The 20,511-nt window shown below is 46.5% G+C and overlaps 1 protein-coding gene across 1 annotated transcript in view; it reads right to left on the bottom strand.

Moving 5' to 3' along the window:
• The window catches only part of AHRR (aryl hydrocarbon receptor repressor), a 69,581-nt gene that overhangs the window by 15,303 nt on the left and 33,767 nt on the right, over positions 1 to 20,511 (bottom strand). The window contains exons 4-5 of the mRNA XM_081132563.1: positions 18,699 to 18,805; positions 509 to 598 (exon numbers count right to left, since the gene is read on the bottom strand). Coding sequence (XP_080988689.1) covers positions 509 to 598; positions 18,699 to 18,805 — 197 coding nt within the window. The remainder of the gene's footprint in view (positions 1 to 508; positions 599 to 18,698; positions 18,806 to 20,511) is intronic.

The raw sequence follows: 20,511 nt of genomic DNA, 5'->3' as shown, positions 1-20,511 counted from the left end.
GAGGCCATGTAGAGAACTTTCGTTTCCCCTTCCTGGGCTTTGCGTGGGAATTCTCACTGCACCTTTTCTTGCTGGAGTTGACCTTCTGGGTCCCAGCATCTGATGGGCCTCAGCCACACCTCTTGGCTTCAATGTCTGGAACCAACCTCTTGGCTGGTCTGCGGCAACATCCCAAATGGATTATCTGCGCATCCATGAGGGCATTTCCAGAACACTGTCCTGGGGTTTAAGGCACCCATGCTGCTGGCAAGGACTCGTCAGAGTGTAACACGGGTGGGGGCTGTGCCACAGTCAGCAAGATTGCTGCTCTTTAGACTTGGGGCACCCTGGACACCATCACTCCTCTTGCCGTGACTGGGCCCCAGACAAAGCTGGGATGTGGAAATCCTTATCTGATAAAACATCTGTGATAAGGAAAGCTTGAATTTGGAGATGTTTAAACCTTGAAGACAATGAGCATTCACAGGTAAAGGGACCTATCGTGTGGCAGAGAGAGGGGTTTGCTTACCTGGTGGAAGCCCAGGTAGTCCGCGATCGTTGCCGATGCATAAAATATCACCCCTTCCGAGCTCACAACCAGAGCAAAGCCATCCAGGGACTAGAAGAAACAAAAATTGAATTGGCTTCAAGACACATTCATGTAATCACTCAAAATGAAAAAGTGCAAGCATCATTTTGCTTGAGTTTTCCACCTTTTCTCCTGTTTTGTAGCCTATATTTTTAATTCCCAGAAATGCCTACTTTTAATTTATTTATGACCATTTTTCAGCAGGTCCCAGGTTAGCAGGTGACATGGGATATGGTTGCTGTTAGAGGCAACAACCTGGGTGACACAAACTTTTCAGTCTAAGATCATCCAGTGAGCATTCTATCATCCATCTACCATCTATCTGTCTATCTATCTATCTATCTATCTATCTATCTATCTATCTATCTATCATCTATCATCTATTTATCATCCATCTACCATCTATCTATCATCGATCATCTATCTACCTACCATCTATCATTTATCTATTTACTATCTATTTATCTATCTATCATCTATCATCTATCTACCATCTACCTATCACCTTCTCCTTCATCACCACCATTACCATGATAAAGTAAGGACAGCACACACTGTGTGGGTCCTCATGAGTGTCAGGCATCCTATGTGGAATATCTCATTCAAATTCAGGTCGCCTCCATGAGGCAGAAACAGTTATGATTCCACTCTGCCAGCACAGGAGCTGGAGGTGAGGGGGGCTGAGACACCCAGGCAGTGGAGTTTATAAATGTTTCGATTTGTGTCTTTAAAATGCAGACATTTAAAGACTTTAAATTAACTTTCAGAAAGTCTGTGGCCATCCCCATTATACTATAATATTTCTCTTAATTCTTGGCCATCTGGGTACTTTCTTTTTTTTTTCTTTTCTTTTTAAAACCTTTGCCAATTTGATAAGTGATAAATTATTTTATCATTAGTAGGACTTTCATTTCTTTCATTATCAATGAGATTGAAAACATTTCATACAGTCATTGGTAACTTGTATTTCTTCTTTGGTAAACTGTCCATGAAGGTCATGTGCTAATTTTTCCATTAGAGTCTATAAATATCAACTTCTAAGAACTTTAAATTACTAATATTGAAGATTTCTAGGCAGCCTAGGATAATGGGAGCCACCTAGATTCAAGCCCCCATGTCCAAAACATGGAGGAGAGCAACAAGGACAAGCAAAGCTGCACAATCCAAGCCCTCACCTTGAGGACACAGAAAATCGGTAAACTTCAAGTTACTTATAAGCAGAAAAGGCAACAGAAATCCCAGTGAGCCTAAAACAACTGTTTCAAAAGGAAAAGTGTAGAAATCCCCCTCAAGAAACTAGGGAAAGAAGCCAATGAAATGGCTTTCCATGGTAAGTAGAAGGAAAGAAAAATTAGAATAAAAGTAAAAATCAAGGAAAAATGTCTAAAGCAGTCAAGTAATAAAGGTCATCAATAAAGTAAAAATTTGGTTCTTTGAAAAGATTAATAAAATTAATAAATCCCTAGCAAGTTTGACCAAGAAAAATACAAATTACTCACACCAGGAATTTTTAAGACTACATCATTACAGTTCCTACAGACATTAAAGTAAGGAAATATTAAAATTGATCTTCAATAAAGTAAAAATTTACGCCCAGCTGGGCATGGCTCAGCGGTTGACCCTCGACTAGGATCCAGGTGATCAGGGTTCGATTCCCAGTCAGGGCACATGCCCGGGTTGTGGGCTCGATCCCCAGTCGGGGGCGTGTAGGAGGCAGCTAATCAATGACTCTCGCATCATTGATGTTTCTATCTCTCTCTCCTTCCCCCTCTCTGAAATCAATAAAGATATATTTTTAAAAATAAATAAATAAAAATAAAGTAAAAATTTAAATGAAATGGGCACATTCCTTGAAAAACACTAAGAAAAGTAATATTAAAAGAGCTAGAAAATTTAATAGCCCAATATCTATTAAACGAATTGAAGTTGCAATCAAAACTACCCCACAAAGAAAACTCCAGGCCCAGATGAAACAAGATTTAAAAAAATACCTAGGAATAAATCTAATAAAACATGTGCATGACCTACATGCTGAAAACAATGACAGGGCGGAGAGGACACCTAAATACACTGATATGCAAATTCCTGCTTGAAAGACTCAGTAGAGTTAGAATGTCTAATCCCCCTTCATTAATCTAAGATATAAAGCAACCCCAATCCTATCACAGTAGGGTTTTTCTTTTTGTAGAAATTGACAAGCTAATTCTAAAAAGTTTATGTGGAAATGCAAAGGGCCCAGACTTGGCAAAGCAATCTTGTTAAAGAACAAAACTGTGGGACTTATGCTGACTGCCTCCACAACGGACTCTAAGGCCATGGTGATTAAGGCCACGTGGCGTAAGGACAGACAGGCAGTCTTCAGTAGAGGTGTTGGTTCAGTCCAATGGGGAAAGAAAAGTCCTTTACACAAATGTATCTGGGACAGCTGGTTAAAGGAAAAGCCACAGTGCTCATGAAAATATAAAATGAGTTCTACTCAAGAGGGAAGCAATGAGATGTTAAAACCAGTCTAAAAACTATTGGGAAGTGAGGTGACTCTAGGCAATCGGACATGGTTGCTGTTAAATGCAAAATTAAGTCCCTGGATGACCCTTTAGTGGAAAGGATGTGACACCCAAATTGTTGCCTTATTTCTGCCCCCTCCTCCCAATCTTCACCCAAGGACATTCTTAGAGACAGAAAGAAAGATATGAAGTGAAACCCTCAACCCAGGTATGTGCCCTGACTGGGAAACAAACTGGCAACCTTTTGGTGACACTCAACCAACTGTGCCACTCCAGCTGGGCTTGTTGCCTTATTTGAATGTTTCAGATAACTTTCCTGACACAGAGGTGCAAACACCAGGGCAGTGACTTCACAATATGATTTAGACTTTGTGCTGAGTTTTCCAAACAAGAAATCCCAGCTCACATGGCACTACAGCTACGGCGGCTGCTTTAAATGGTCCAGCCAGAGACGATGACCACAAATCATCGCAAAGCCCATTATCAGCAACTCACCCCTAAACTCTGATGTACTTCTAAAGAATGGGAAACTGACCCGTGCAACACAGGCATCCGCCACAGTGTCTCCAGGAACTAAACAAATTGTGTCATTTGTCATTTCAATTTCTGTGCGGCTCCATGGAGAAGTGCCTGGTCCCACTGTCCTAACATCTCTGAGTAGAGTGGGACGTGCAGTGTCTGCCTGGGCCTCGTCCCACTGGGTTATTCTGGAGTTTGTGAATGTGCCACAGTCTCCCCAGTGCCTCTGTTCTCAGACACGCGGTATTTCTTGGGGAAAAATCTGTGAAACATTTGAGATTTACATAATTTAACAAAAGACCCGATTTGCTTGGCCTGATGAGCGCAGACAGGACACAGCTCTTACCCTGGCATTTGGGTCAGACTCTAGGACACGAAGCAGGCTGAGTGGAGGGTGTGAAAGCATCATGTGGGTATTTTCCTAAACAGGCAAGTCTGTGCTCGAAGGCTCATCTCCCTTGCCTGGCAAGCAATGAATGTGGATGTTTCCCACAACTGTGTCCTGTGCCACTTCAGAGACATTTTACCTAAAAATCTAAGACTGTCTCATCCACCAGCTCAGAGGTTTTCCCAAAGCACCTTTACTGTCAGCACCTGTGACCAGGCTGGGACTCACTGTGGCCAGATTTCTGTTCCCTCGGACCACCAAACCAGGCAAGGCAGTGCATTTTTTATGACAGTTTTTTTAACTAAACATTTTAAATTGTGGTATAATACACATAACACAAAACTCACCATTTTAACTATTTTTAAGTGTATAGTTTGTTGGTATTAAGCACATTCACATTGTTGTGGGGCCATACCCACCATCCTCTCCAGAATTTTTCCATCTTCCCAAACTGAGATTCTGTCCCAATTAAACAGTAATTCCCCATTCCCTTTAACCAGCCTGGCCCCTTCCATCCTACTCTCTGTCTCTATGAATTTGACAGCTCTAGGGACCTCATATTAGTGGAATCATACAGGATGTGTCCTTTTCCGACCTGCTTATCTCACTCAGCATAATGTCCTCAAGGTTCATCCACATTGTAGCATATTTCGGAATTTCCTTCCTTCTTTAGGGCTGAGTAATATTTCAGTGTATGGACGGGCCACATTGTGCTTATCAATTCATCCATCAATGGACACTTGGGTTGCTTCCACTTCTGGCTACTGTGAATGCTGCTGCTGTGACCATGGAGGTACCAGTAAGACAGTGAGTGCATTTTCAAGAAGGAAGGTATCTGAGGTAAAAATGAAATTCATTTCAAGAACACTTTGCTCTTCCCTGACACCCTGTCTAAGATAAAAGAGGCTCATAAGGAGGTTTAAACATGCTGCCGAGCTGGAACTCTTTTTCAAAGGACAGATGGTGCTCTGGTACTCAGCCTGCATCTCATGCCCTTCCTGTGATGGCTTCCACATGCTTCTTCTCGGAAACCCTGGAGCTCCTGTTCACCTGGATTTGATCGGAACTCATGCACAAATCATGCCCACTCTGTGCTCAGCAGGACCTGGGCAGAGCCGAGGCTCTGGGGCTGGTGCTGATGGAGGATGTGAGTCTCAGGGCCTCAGCAGTTAAGAGCGGGGCTGGCACCATCCACGTCCCAGATGGCAACAGGCACACTCAGACAAACCAGGGAAGTTCAATGCCTGGCTCCCACAGGTGCTCAATGGATGCAGTGCTGTCACCACAGTGGCTCATGCCTTATCAGGAGCCAGCAACAGGAGCCCAGGATGGGAAACCCTGCAGGTTTTCTAATACCCACTCCATCAGGCCCTTGCAGTCCCATCCCCAGGATTTGGCAGAGGTAGGGTGGGGTGATGCTGGGTTAGAAGATAAGGCGTCAATTCTAATAGACTATCAGAGCAACTATTTGCTACCACAGCAAATCACTAAAAAGTGAAAACCTCATGTAACTAGCGGGCTGCATGGTCCAGGGAACATATGCTAAAAGGGCAGTGGTCAGAGTCCAATCACCCATGAGTGCTGGGCAGTAGTGACCCCGAGGGACCATCTCCTGGACAAGCGGAAGGGGTGCAGCCACCTGCAGGCTCAGGGCAGCCCCATCCTCCATGCCCAGCAACTCGGCGCTGGGTGGAGGAAGTGGGCACCCGGGTTGGGCACCGGCTCCCCCATAGCTTCTCCCAATGCCGAGGTTGCCGCGTACTGATGTCCTACTAATAATAGTTCAAAGACCAAAGAAATGCTCAAGGCTTGAGCATATAAAATGCCTTCTTAAAAAAGATTTTATGAGATTAGTCACAACCAAAACAACCTTAATTTTAACTCACAAAGCAGAAATTTAAAAAAAGAAGAAAGACCATAAAATGCTGTTTGCCGAGTCATATGGATTCAATATCAGACTGACTTTCTGGTCCAGAGTCATCGCGCCAAATACTTTTACACATGTGGGACCATCCTTCAAATATGCATCGTGAGCATTTGTTTGTTTTCTCTCCCTCTCTCTTTTTAATCCTACAAGAGTTTTGTGTTTTTTTTTAAACATGGTACATGGAAAATGAGATCACTTTTCCAAGTGGAAAAAAGGATTTGGCCCCAAGCTTAAGGCTGCACTTTTTTTAAAAGGGGAAAATAATCACATCTACATTCAATTACTGAAAGTCACGAAACATGCACCTGCCACCTCAGGGGGAGGGTCCGAGGGGCCAGTGCCTCCCTGCTAGCCTGGCCACAGACTTGCCATCCGCAGCCCCTTTTTGGAAAAAAGGGACATCTGAGAAAGCCAGGACTTCCTTTGGCCGATACTTTGAATATCCTGATCTCTTCCAGTCTTGTGGCAAAAAAAAAAATAGCTAACAAGTACTTCAGAGGTGGTTTTGTCAAGGTCATAGCAGAGGGGGAAAAAAGAGGGGAAAGGAACAATTCTCACAGCCCCATGTTGCTCCTCCAGGAATAAAGGGCAGCGGGGAGCAGAGAACTCCCCCGAGAACTGTTGCCAAGGTCACCAAGCAACAGCACAAGGCCAAGCCCCGCTAGTCACGCGAGCCCAGTGAGCAAGCGAGCAAGCGGGCACCAACCCGCGGGTGTCAGGCAGCTGGCTCGGCCTCCTGGAGCCAGATCACTCGCTGGGCCTCTCCTCGGCCAGCCAGCGTGCGTGCGAGCGGCGTTCCTGCTTGGGGAGCGGAATAACTGGCTGTTTATAGATCCCACGAACAGTACACTCAGGCTTGACTCTCTGCCATGAAGCAGCTACAGCACTTGAGAGCAGTTCCTGAAGGATGCAATTGTCTGAGGGCGGTAGGGCTACAAAGAGGGCAGGTGGGACCCTGGGCGCCTCCCGCTAGCTCAAGTCTGTCTGGGTTGGAGTGAGGAGGGTCCTGGAGGTTGCAGCCTGCAGGGGATTTGGGGAAGCAGAGATTAGGGAGAAGGAATCCTTTGATGTTATGCTGCTGACCCTCTCGGTTGTCTGGGGACAGTCTCTGCCTGGTAGGACAACAAGGGCAGGACTAGAGGTGCAGGGCCAGCTGGAGTGAGAAGCTGACACAGCTGAGCTGCCCTCCAGGTACTCACCTCTCCTATTCTTCTTGTGCAAACCCCAGGCTAGGGGTTTCCTCCCACTGTGCCCCTTTCTAAAGGGGAGACAAACCTCCACCCAGTCCCTTCCCTCCCCTCCCCTCCGACCCTTGACACTCGGCCAGCACATAGCTAATTAGAGGAGCTGGTGTCAGACACCTGCAGGGACAGAGGACACAGGAGCCTGGGAGATGTCTAGCACATGGGCAGCACAAAGTAGATGCCAAAGAGCTGAGACAAGCATTATTTAAATACATATATTTAAGGAGATAAGAAAAGCTATTAGCAAACTGAAACAAGAACAAAAAACGGTACAAAAAAAATCAACTGAAAATATAGGAATGAAAATGGCACAAAGGAATGAAAACAGTTGAGGGGTTGAGAGTGATGGATCCACCACCTGCTGAAGCAGCTGGGAGGGAACCAGACAGAATATAAGAGAAGCGAGGCAGGGGAGGTTGACATAGAGACCTGGAACCTGGGCAGCTGCTGCAGCTCCAGTAGATAAAACAATGACGCAGAGGGAACAATGCTGGATGAACATGGAAGGAAGATGTCCAGACTGAAGATGGAAGAGCTCATACAGACAGAGAGCAGAGCACCACGCAGGTGACACAGGCAAATGACACAGTGAAATCTAAGACATTAAAGCCAAAGAAAGAATCCCAAAGTTGCAAGAGATGGTGAGAAAGAATGGGAATAAAACCCCTCAGACTCCCCACACCAGCAGCCACAAGGACGCTGCAAACAACTCAACAGTATTTCTGAAGGTAGAAGGATAAAAACTTTGGACCTAAAATTGTATATTCAGCCCAGTTATTATCCAGATGTGAAGGCATAACAACTCCCCAGCCTGCGGGAAACAAGAAGATTTCACACCCAGACCCACAAGAAAAGCCCTTTGGGGGAATCACGCGAAGAGAAACACATACGCGCTGCAAGACATGATAAGGGTGGTGACCAAATCCCAGTGATCTCTAAAGAGTCTTCTAAAAAGTTAGGAACAAAGACAAGAATCTGTGCCATCCAGGATTCAACTTCTAGACCAAATCAACATGGAAGTGTGTGTGCGAGGGGCACCAGAAGACCCAAGCATATACCACGTGCAAGTCTTTTTGGGGAAATCCCAACACTGATAAGTCTAATAAATCAGATCAAACCAACATGAAACGCGTTTATGCTAAAGGCAACCCCGTAAGAACAAAAGCATATGAAAGTTCAATCTATAAATGGAGACCCAGAGAGAGAAAAGGAAAGCAATGAGTGTATAGTAAATGGAAAATTGAAAATATGACAGAAATTAGAGTGATTACATAAAGTACAAATAGGTTAAAATAATCACCAGAAGAAAGTTTGGGGGAAGGGTCCCCTCATGTACATCTGCAAGAAGCAGACTTAAAAAGAGAAGAAAAGCTGAAAATAAAAGAATGCAAAAGATGTATCAAGCGGCAAGGAATCCAGAGGAAGCTGGGGACAATTTTATATCTGATAAAATGTAACTTACTAGGATAAAAGGGTTAAAGTCAAACGTGCAAGACTTAAGAGGCATGGGGCACCCCAAGCCTGTAACAATGAGCAGTCGGTGCCTGACCCCCGCCACACAGCTTCCGTCCTGAGAGCTGCAGCTTCCAGCCCTGCGGTGGGGGGGCCCATGGGGCTGGCCTCAGCTCGCTGAGTCGCTGGCTGACATGACGCTTGCCTTCCATTTCCCTGGGTTCAGACGTCACTGTTGGCTTGCTGCCACGCGTACCTGCCCACCGCACACACGCACACACGCTCACACGCTCACACGCTCACACGCTCACACGCTCACTTCCCCTCCACCGTCCTAAATTAGCTGTGTCATAATTTTGCTTAAATCATTGTGCAGTGTTTGTGCTATTACAGAGTCTTCTCGGCTGAGCCAGGCGGATGCACTTTGAACCCTTTGCTGCCCCTCAACAACTTGTGGGCCTGGAGTTAACAAATGCCTGTGCGCTGACTTATTTACACCGTCCCTGACTTGTCCCCCAAGTCCCCTGAGCGGAGTAAAGCCTTCTCTCTGTAGGCGTCCTGTCCACACATCTCCGGGAAGCCTGCCTCCTTCCCCTCCTTGTCACCCTGGTTCTGCTGCAGAGATCCTCCCTGCGAGACCGTGCGGAGGAAGCGAAACCCTCGAGACCCAGAATGTCTGAAGTTGTCCTGATGCCACCACCTCTCCAACCATGGAGTGGACATGTGTGCGCGTCCCAGGTGTGTGTGCATCCCAGGTGAGAAGTCACTTTCCTCCAGCGCTGTGCAGGCTTGTCCTCCTGGTGGTCCAGCCTCCAGCGTCCCATGGACACGTCATGAAACCTGCTCCTTCTCTTTGGGAGCACAGAGGCTTTCTCACTGTCCCAGGTGTAGAATCTCACAAAGGCAAACACCCGCATCCTTTCATCCATTGTGCTAGTCACCCAGCGGGACCTCCTGGGCCGGAAACTGGGTCATTGGTTCTGGGAAAGCTTCTGGTTGCTTCCTTGCCCATTTCCTTCCCTCTGATTTTTCTGGAACTCTGATTACTCAGGTCTTGTGGGGTCTGGCAGTCTGCCTGACTTTCTTCTCCTTTCCTCCCCTACTTTTCTTTTACTCTTGGAAAGATCCCTTCAACTTTAATTTCTGACCCTCCTACGGATTGCTAAGTTTTGCTCGCATGCTTTTCATTATTCATCTTGAATCTCTGAATATTCCCTTTTACAGCAACCTGTTTCCATTTTGTCGACCTTCAGTCCTGAGGAGCCCAACAACGTCTTGGTTTGTTTGCTCTCCATTTCTTCCCTCTGCACGTCTGCTGCGTCCACACTGCCCTGACTCCCGGCCTGTGCTTTGCTCCCGTCTTTCACATCAGCCCCCTTGCTGAAGGGTCCAGCGATCCTGGTGTGCTCGGGTTGGGAGCAGGCACAGGACTCAACAGGAAGCCCTGCACCCACAATGGAGCCTGTTGGCTTTGGGGAGTGTGTTCTCCAGGGAAGACCTGGGGCCGGCATCTTTGGGTCCTTTTTCTGAGCTGTCAGGCCCTTTGGATGTGCCTTGTCCTTCCCTGCATCTCGAAGTGGAAGTGGTCAGTGCTGTGGGGGCCGAGTCAGGGCTTGGGCTCAGCACAGGTGTGCGGCATCGGCCATCCCGCTGCGTCAGGGCCCAGAGACCCCAATTCTCGTCTTCAGGACAGGAGGGCCTCCCAGTGGCTAACTGCTTCCTAGTTGTGTTTTTAACAGTTATTCCGACCAGAGGCCATCGTGTCCACATGCTGAGATGGTACCTAAATCCCCCTATGTTGGTTGTGTTTTGACTTTAATCTCTTCAATTCTCTTTGAAAACATGAGTCCAGGGCCTGGTCACCACTGCTCCCAATGATCTCCATGGATATTTCTCATTGGTTTCTAAGAACTTTATGTGAAATTATGAAGCTATCACTAGCACTGCCTGAATTCACAGCTTTTTCCCTTGAAAATCTGCCCCTTCAGCCTGATCTGCTGACAAGTCCCGTTCATACCCAAGCACCTGCTCCCCATCTCTCAGCCCTGACAGCCCCCACCTGGGCTCCCCGGGACCCTCACCAGCATTGTTGCTAAGCTCAGGTTTCCCTGAGGAGCCAGTATTGCAGCACCCAGACCCAGCCACATGCATGAACCTTGATTCCTAGGAGCGTCCTGCCCAGCAGCACCCCCGGAAGGACCCTTGTCCATGGGTCACCCAGCCAGCCTTCCCTTCTGAGTGTCGTTACTCAGGCCCTTCACCCTTGGGTTTCCAACTGGGTTCCGTTTTATCTTCTGTGTGAAATGCTTGGAGAAAATCCTCTACAATATGGGTTTAGTTCTGAGAACTGGCGCCCAGGCACCCAGCCCTGGCTGCCGCAGCACCCCCCTGATACCTTTGTGTTTCAGTGTGGGCAGGAACTGAAGGCCTCAGGGACTGCATCGCAAGCCTGACAGAAGCTGCCCCAGGCCAGCTTTCCCCTGGAACTTTGAGGTTTGAAACTGAAGCTCCGAAGAACTCTGCAGGTCTGGGAGTGGTCACTATACTGGAGATCCTCGTCTCTGCTGACAGTGGGACAGCCCCTGGCCCTGACACCAGCCCCTCACACTGCCAGGCCCCACTGGGCCACCTGCAGAGTCCCACAGAGAGGGGCATTCTCAGCCCAGGGCCCTGTAGAGTCCCACAGAGAGGGGCTCAATAGCAGAATGGAGGTGACAGAGAAAAGAGTTTGTAAAGTTAAAGACAGGCCAATAGAAATTATCCAACCTCAGAGAGAAAATATTAGGAAAAAGTGAACAGAGCCTCAAGGACCTATAGATGTAACACCAAAATCATCCTCCATTAAAAAATAAATTGATAAATTGTACTTCCTCAAAATCAAATAGTTTTGCTCTCGGCAAGACCTTGTCAAGAGAATGAAAATACAAGCCACAGACTGGGAGAAAATACTTACAAATCATACATACAACAAAGGATATGTGTCCAGAATAAATAAAGAACTCTTTTACCTCAACAGTAAGAAAGCAAACAACCTGATATTTTAAAACAGGCAAACAGTTTACAAAGACGGATGGATGGATGGCAAATAAACACAAGGAAAAATATCCAGTATCATTAGTCCTAAAGGAAATACAAATTAAGACCTCAGTGAGGCTCCAGTGTACACTTCCTAAGATGGGTCTGAGAACAGATAATACCTTGCAATATCAACCCTCAGATGGAGCAACTGGAATGCCCATCACTGCCAGTAGGGACTGAACATGGCACAGCCACTTTGGGAAACAGTGTGGCAGTTTCTTATAAAGTTAAAAACGCACTTACTTTATGACTTGGCAATAACACGCATAGGTGTTGCCCAAATAAACAAAAACCTCCGTTCAGGAAAAACCTGTGTGTGAATGTTTATTACAGTTTTACTCATAAACACCAAATCCTGCAAACAACCCAAATGCCTCCTTCACTGTTTAGCACACTGAAATACATCTGAGCCACCAATGCCAGATAGGACCTGTGATTCATGCAGCAACACCGTGGGTCAGAACTAAATCTCACTGCCTGAAAGCAACCTGACCCCAAAGGCTGCATGCTGTTGGATATGATTAAGGGACATTCTGACAAAGGCTGTTAGAGAAGACTATAAGGATAAGGAGCATAGCAGTGGTGGTTGGGGGCAGGGGTCTGACTGCACAAGGGAGATTTTGGGGTGATGGAATTGTTGTGTATCTTGATTATGGTGGTGGTCCCACCACACTGCCAAAAGAACAAATTTTAGTGTGTGTAAATTGAAAAATGTTAGAAAATGACTATGAACAACTATATGCCAACAAACTGGACAACCTAGATAAAATGGATAAATTCCTAGAAATATACAATCTTCCAAAACGGAATCAGGAAGAATCAGAAAATCTGAATAGACTCATTACAACTAATGAAATTGAAGCAGAACCCACCCCCCACCCCCGAACTTCCCAGTAAACAAAAGTCCTGGACCAGATGGTTTCACAGGCCAATTTTACCAAACATCAAAGAAGAACTAACACCAATCCTTCTCAAACTATTCCAAAAATTTCAAGAGGAGGGGAGGCTCTGACGCTCATTTTATGAAGCCAGCATTATCATAATTCCAAAACCAGATAAAGACACTACAAAGAAAGAAAATTATAGGCCAATATCCCTGATGAACACAGATGCTAAAATATTGGCAAACCAATATTGGCAACAAGATATTGGCAAACCAGATCCAGCAACACATCAAAAAGATCATACACCATGATCAAGTGGGATTTATTCCAGGGATGCAAGATTGGTTCAATGTCTGCAAATCAATAAACATGATACACCACATAAAGAAAATGAAGGATAAAAACTCCATGATCATATCAATAAATACAGAAAAAGCATTTCATAAAATCCAGCACCCATTTATGATAAAAATCTCTCAGCAAGTGAGAATGGAGGGAATAAACCTCAACATTATAAAGGCCATATATGACAAACTTACAGCCAACATCATACTCAATGGGCAAAAACTAAAAGCGTTTCCCTTAAGATCAGCAACAAGGCAGGAAAGTCCGCTTTCACCACTCTTATTCAACACAGTACTAGAAGTTCTAGGCACAGCAATCAGTCAAGAAAAAGAAATAAAAGGCATCCAAATTGGAAAGGAAGAAGTAAAACTGTCACTATTTGCAGATGACATGATACTGTATACAGAAAACTCTAATGACCACCAAAAACCTAGTAGAACTGATAAATGAATTCAGTAAAGTAGAAGAATATAAAATTAATATTCAGAAATTGGTGGCAATTTTATACACCAATAATAAACTACCAGAAAGGGAAACTAAGAAAACAATCCCATTTAAAATTGCATCAAAAAAAATAAGGTATGTAGGAATGAATTTAACCAAGGAGGCAAAAGACCCGTACTTGGAAAATTATAAGATACTGAAGAAAGAAATTGAGTAAGATACAAATAAGTGGAAGCATATACTGTGTTCATGGATAGGAAGAATTAATATCATTAAAATGTCCATACTACCCAAAGCAATCTATCATTCAATGCAATTCCTATCACAATACCAATGGCATATTTCACAGAACTAGAACAAATATTCAAAAAGCTTATATGGAACCACAAAAGGCCCTGAATAGCCTCAGCAATTTTGAGAAAGAACAAAGTTGGAGGAATCATGCTACCTGATATCAAACTATACTACAAGGCCACAGTAATCAAAACAGCATGGTATTGGCACAAAAACAGACATATAGATCAATGAAGCAAAATAGAGAGCCCAGAAATAAACCCACATCTTTATGGTCAATTAATATTTGACAAAGGAGGCAAGAATATACAATGGGATAAAGACAGCCTATTCAATAAATGGTGCTGAGAAAATTGGGCAGATACATGCAAAAAATGAAACTAGATCACCTCCTTACACCACACACAAGAATAAACTCAAAATGGATTAAAGACTTAAATGTAAAACTAAAAACCATAAAACTCCTAGAGAAAACAGGCAATAAAATCTTGGACGTTTCTCATAGCAATATTTTTCTGATATATCTATCTCCTTGGGCAAGGGAAACAAAGAAAAAATTAACAAATGGGACTACATTAAACCAAAAATTTTTTGCACAGCAAAGAAAACCATCAACAAAATAAAAAGAAAACCCACTGAGTGGGAGAACATATTCACCAATGATACATCTGAAAAAGGGATAATATCCAAAATTTATAAAGAACTCAAACAACTGAACACCAAAAAAACAAACAATCCAATTAAAAAATGGGCAAAGCACCTGAATAGACACTTCTCTAAAGAGGACATACAGATGACCAATAGACATATGAAAAGATGCTCAGTGTCACTAATCATCAGAGAAATGCAAATTAAAACCACAGTCAGATATCACCTCACACCTATCAGAATGGCTTTCATCAGTAAATCAACAAACAATAAGTGCTGGCCTGGATGTGGAGAAAAAGGAACCCTTGTGTACTGTTGGAGGGAATGTATATTGGTGCTGCCACTGTGGAAAACAGTATGGAGTTACCTCAAAAAATTAAAACTGAAACTGCCTTATGACCCAGTGATTCCACTTCTGGGAACAGATCTGAAGAAACCTGACACACTGATTTGAAAGAATATATGCACCCCTAAGTTCATTGCAGCATTATTTACAGAAGCCAAGATGTGGAAGCAGCCCAAATGCCCTTCAGGAGATGAGTGGATAAAAAAGCTATGGGGCATTTACACAATGGAATACTACTCAACCATGATAAAGAAGGAAAATCTTACCTTTCGTGACAGCATGGATAGACCTAGAGTGTATTATGCTAAGTGAAATAAGCCCGTCAGAGAAAGACAAGCACCATATGATTTCACTTGTGGAATCTAATGAACAAAAAACCAAACAAAAGAGAAACAGACTCATAGATACAGAGAACAGACTGCCAGCTGCCAGAGGGGAGAGGGATAGGGGGCTGGGAGGCTGGGTGAAACTGGTGAAGGGATTAAGCAAAAAACGCAAAAAAACTCTCATAGACACGGATAACAGTATGGTGATTACCAGAGGGAAAGGGGGGTGGGGGCAGGTAGAAGAGTGGAAAGGAGGAATAAGTTGTGATGGAAACTAGACTGTAGATGGTGAACACACAATACAATATACAGATGATGTATTATAGAATTATACACTTGAAAGCTACATTACTTTATTAACCAATGTAACCCTAATAAATTTAATTTTTAAAATGTTAGAAGATGTATCATGTAGCCACAATGCACTTGAACTCTAGCCAGAGTCAAGCAGTCATAACATCTTCCTGCCCGTCCCCCCAGGCCCAAGTTCACAGTTCCTGTGAACATGTTGCCATGTCCACACTAAACACAATGGCCTTGCAGCCCACCTTACAAGTAGAAATAAGAACCCAGGCACTCTGATCCATGCTCAAAACTCACAGCATTGCTCTATTATATACCTAATGTGTGTGTGTCCAGGACCCTCTATTCCACCACATCCCCTCTCCCAGCATGTCCCCTCCTGCTTTCTTCTTCAAACCAACCTCTCACCCCCAGGCCTCCACTGTCACCCATACCCAGGGCCTGTGCCAAGGAGCTCACTAGGTGGCAGCTCTGTCTGTCCGGGGGAACCAAGGGCTTGGAGCCCCTGGACCCAAGAGCCACTAAACTCAAAGAAACACGGGCTCAGCCTCATCCCCAACCCCAGTGGGGACCCTGGACCAACCCCTAACAGCTGCAAATCTTGGTTTCTTCATCTTAAAATAACAGACATTAGACCACAGGCACTCTAAAGTCTGCGCCAGCTCTAAATTTTTTATGAATTAATAATGCCCTGCCATAAACCTCTCCTTTTTTCTAGCTTATCTTCAAGAGATTGCAGATTGGAAATAAAAGCTGGGATTTTCTTGTTGTTGTTGCTAATCTGCTTCTTTTGCTCTGTTTGGGAATACGTTTAAACTTCATAAAGAGTTTCTAACCCCAAAGTCTGAGAGTCACCAGGTGAAGGAGGACACCATATAACCTCCCTGACTGCAACCAAAGGGAGCTTCCAGAAACTTCCTGTGGGCCACAGAGAACAATAAAGAGGCAGCAGAATGAGACTTCACAAACATTTAGAAATCTCACTCTCTGCAATGCAGGAGGGAGGACAGTATTCCGACCTGGCTCGAGCCAGTGGGCAGGGTGACCACCACAGTGCCCTGAGCAGACGGGCAGCAGACCCTGACCCTAAGCCTCGGGACCTCTTCCTTGTAAAAGTCCAACCCCAGAGGGTAGCTCCAAAATCATCCACACTCACTGGGGAGCAGGAATCAGAAAATCAATGGTAGATAATGGGGCTAGGCTCCACCTTCCCCTCCTTCCCAGGCCCTGAGGGAGCCTGTGGGGACCCAAGAGTCAGGCCTGGTCATTAGATCCTGGGCCTCAGCCTCAGCCTGGATGCCATCCACATCCTGAGGCCCCCAGGGAAGACCCAGCTGCCAGAGCAGAACCAAGGGGTGAGGTGTGGGGGGATTGCGCAGGACAGCCTCTGGGGTGCTGCTCTCTGCAAACGCAGCAGAGAAGCCGGAAGAGGGTTAGTGGTGTGAACACATGTGAACATGTGTGAAATTGTCCCCTGAACTCCAACCGGGAGGCCAGGCGCTTTGTGCATAAGCTCCTGTATTTATAGCTCAGAACAAAAGTTTTAAAAAGATTTTATGATTAAGATTTTATTATCTTAACTTTGAACATGAATAATAAAAAAGTAATGCCAACTATCTTTGCCAAGAATAAAATCCAAACTGCCACATTTCCAGCTCCAATTTTACTAGCACTGATAAAAAAATTTTTAAGGAAAGATAATATTTAAGAATTTGCTTCCTAAAAGACCTGCTAAATAATGAAGTATGGAAGTATTTCCTCCACTGAGAGCATGACAGTCCCCCTCATCCCCCCACTGCCATGTTCTGCTCCAGACAGAACTGAAATGAAACCTGCACTTACTCTACGACGGGAGTCCCCCGAACACCCACGAACCCAGCAAAATAGACAGCACGAATGTACTTCCTCACATATTTTTATTTTTTTAAAAAGGAAATTATCTATAAGCTCATTGATCCTCATGAGGCCATGGGAGCTGGGTGGGAGCATGGTGGCACATGAGGGGCAGGTGGGAACACAGAGCTACCATGTTCCATCTGGCACCAGCACCCCCAGATCCTGTGCTGCAAACCTCTCCTGCTCTCCCAGTCCCCTCAGATCACTCTGGATGCTCTCTGTCTGTCTGTCAGTCTGCCCATCATCACCCTTACTGGGTCCCACTGTGCTCAGCTACCCACCCAGGTACTTGGAAATGGGGGAGCTCACTGCCAGGCAGATGGGAAGGCAGAGGGCTGGACACAGCTCCCACACAATGAGAAGGTGCAGCACCAAGGAGGGGCACCAGGGGACCAAGAAGCCTCAGGATGAGGGAGGGCTCTGGGAAGATAAAGCAGAGTGGGGGTCTGTTGGGAGAGACAAGGAGAGTTTGGGGGACAAAGAGGAGCAAGTTGGCCAAAGCCGACTGCCACTGAGGCCTGGCCACGAGTCCCTGGCCATCCATCACTCCATCTTCTCTTTGTCACCATTAGAAATTTCTAATAAAAAGTTGAAAGTGAAGAGGGGAAGAGGGTGCCAGTCTCTGAGAGGCCTGGATGAGTAGGAGAGAAAAGGTGTCAGGCAGGTTCCCCTTCCTCGCCAGAGAGGGCTACAAGAACATGAGCACTACTGACCGTGACCAAGTTCAAGGCCTGAGATGACCAGAGGTCACTCTACGTCCACTATACCCCATGTCAGTTAAACAGCTGAGTAGCTAAGATCTTAGGAGACTGGTCAGGGAAGCTGCCAGGAGGGCCCAGAAAAGCATCGAGGGAAGTTGGACAGAAGGGCTGGAGTCAGAGGAGGAGAATGGAGGGGCTGAGTGAGCCCGAGAAAGGACAAGCCAGGACCTCGGTCCTCAGAGCCTTTTGGCCCCTGGTGAGGCAGTGACGCCCTCACTTTGAAACACTGGCTTGATACAACCCAGAAAACTCCTCACCATTACATCTCCTTAAGAAACTGACCACGGCCCCCCATCCTGCATAGAAAGGCGCACAGAGCACGGTCAGAAAAACACCCCAGAATCATCTCAGGTGAAAGGGCCAACCCAGCTCTCGACATCCAGCATGTAATACCAGTAAACGGACAGCCAGCCACACCTGCCAGACCCCAGGAAGCTTAATGCACAATTTTCTGTCCTTAATTTCAAAGTAAAGAAATCTTGCTTAATATTTTATTAGGTTGACCCATGGACAAGTAAAACCAAAGAATGCAGAATGAAAATGTTTTCAGATTTGAAGACTGGCATGGCTGGTTCTCTCTGTCCAGCACGTCACCCGGAGTACCTAAGACCCCAATTTGCTCTGTTCCCAGGAGATCCTGGGATTCCATCCACAGATACTTCTAGAGCCTTAACTTCTAGTTAATTGTAAATGGTCATGGCCTCAGGGCCCTGGGGGAGATGGCCTGTAAGCTATGACCATGAGTGTGATCAAATGGTGAAGGGAGCTCACCTCCAGCAGCAGCCTTCCCTCTAGCACGGCTGACCCTCCACGAGGACCACTGTCTCCTGGTGAGGGGGCACCGACCACTGGCTGCCTCGGACACTTCTCCTGCACAGCTGCCAGAGAGAAAAACAGCATGTTAGCACCCTTCCTGGGCCCCAGGCCTGGTTGCATACCTTTAAGTTACATTTCTCCAATCTTCACCCCAGCATTCTTCACTGCCACCCTCTTCAGGCAAAGTCACAGCCCCATGCTGACCCGTGGCCACCAGGATGTACTGGGACCACTCGGCCTCCCCAGGAAGAGGGCAGGGCAGGAGGAGCCAGGACATAGGACCAGGGCAGCCAGGTGGCAGCAAATTGCTAACACTTGGGAGATGGGGACATCACAGTTGGGCCTAACCTGAGGGCACCACCCTACTCCGCTCCCCAGAAACTGCTCTCTACCTACCTCCTACAAACCCCTCAGAGCCCCACTGGCTTCAGGGGCACCCTTCCCCCACGGTGTGGTGCAGCCCACACCCCACAGGCATCCATTACTGCACTGATTGCTCCAGTCCAGGAAGCTCCCCCTACTCACATTGCCATCCTTCCCTGGGATGTTGGTGGCACCCTTATGCCTCTCCCATTCCCACATTCCCACATCCTTCCCAGGCTGGCCTCACCTCCACTTTGGGGGAAAGAGCTCAGACAGACAGAGACACCCACATCACAGCTCCCAGGAGCTGGATGAGACCTGCAACTCCACGCTCAGCGTCCTGTTATGGGAGGAGTTATGGGAAGACCCCTGAGGCAAAGAGGAGAGGCCAGTAGAGAGATCCAGTCAGAAGCTCGGGGCCCTGACTCCGTGGAGGGTGGGTGGGGAAGTGCCTCACAGCTTCTCCTCACTTCTGGGATTTGCAAACTGAAGCTACAGGTGATGTTAGTGCACCTGAGGGCCAGGTGGAGCCGGAGCACTTGCTCCCGTCTTGGGATAAAATATAAGTGCAGGCACTTAAACCTCCAGTGTTTTTTCTTTCAAAACCAGTAGTTTGTATTGAACTTTTGCTCCAGGATGTGCTGCTTTGAGATGCTTGTCTTACTCAGGCAGCATCATCCAAAGATTGTGAGGGAAACCACAAGGCTCTGCCTTCACCTCTCCACTGAGCCCCATTCAGACACAGGACCTGCTCCCCACAGATTCCCCCTCACCCCTGTTAGTAAGAAGTGGGCAGCACCTGCTTTCAGGGGTTCCAGGCCCCCAGATCCACAGCACAGCAGGGCTCGAATGTGAGCTCCAGCTCCACAATGTGACCCTCCTCCCCACAGAGTGGACACACACAAGGTTACAGCCCTGGGCCAGCAGTGCCCCCACCCCACAGAGGCCATGCTGGGCCCTTTCATGTAAGCCCTCTGGTACTGACCAGCAGAGTGTCCTCAGGGCAGAGAGCTCAACTCAGGGAGGCAGCCCTTGGGAGAGCCCCACAGACAGTGGCCATATCTTGGCCATATGGTGGCCTTTGGTCTCGGCTGGCCTCTCCTCCCTCCCTCTCTCAGAAGCCTTTGTGCCCTCACCCTCCTCTCCCACAGCTAATACCCACTAACCTCTGGTCACTGCACTGAATACAAGAAGGAACCCATTCCCTTCAGGAAGGCAGGTGTATTTCTGGAGACATAAGCAGTCGCACTTGGGGGGGGGTCCCTGGGGGTCCCTGACAAATACACACAGGCTGTCTGAGCTGCCAGCCATCGAGTCCAAGTGGAAACCTCAGAGCAACCAAGCTCCCACACTGCTACTGGATTTCAAGGCCCACAGGCTGAGCTCTGAGACAGTAAAGGCGATT

This window comes from Miniopterus schreibersii (genome assembly GCF_964146895.1).
Source record: "Miniopterus schreibersii genome assembly, chromosome: 3".
Classification (NCBI taxonomy): Eukaryota; Metazoa; Chordata; class Mammalia; order Chiroptera; family Miniopteridae; genus Miniopterus; species Miniopterus schreibersii.
The sequence above is the reverse complement of the archived record's forward strand: the minus strand, read 5'-3'. Positions and strand labels throughout refer to the sequence as shown.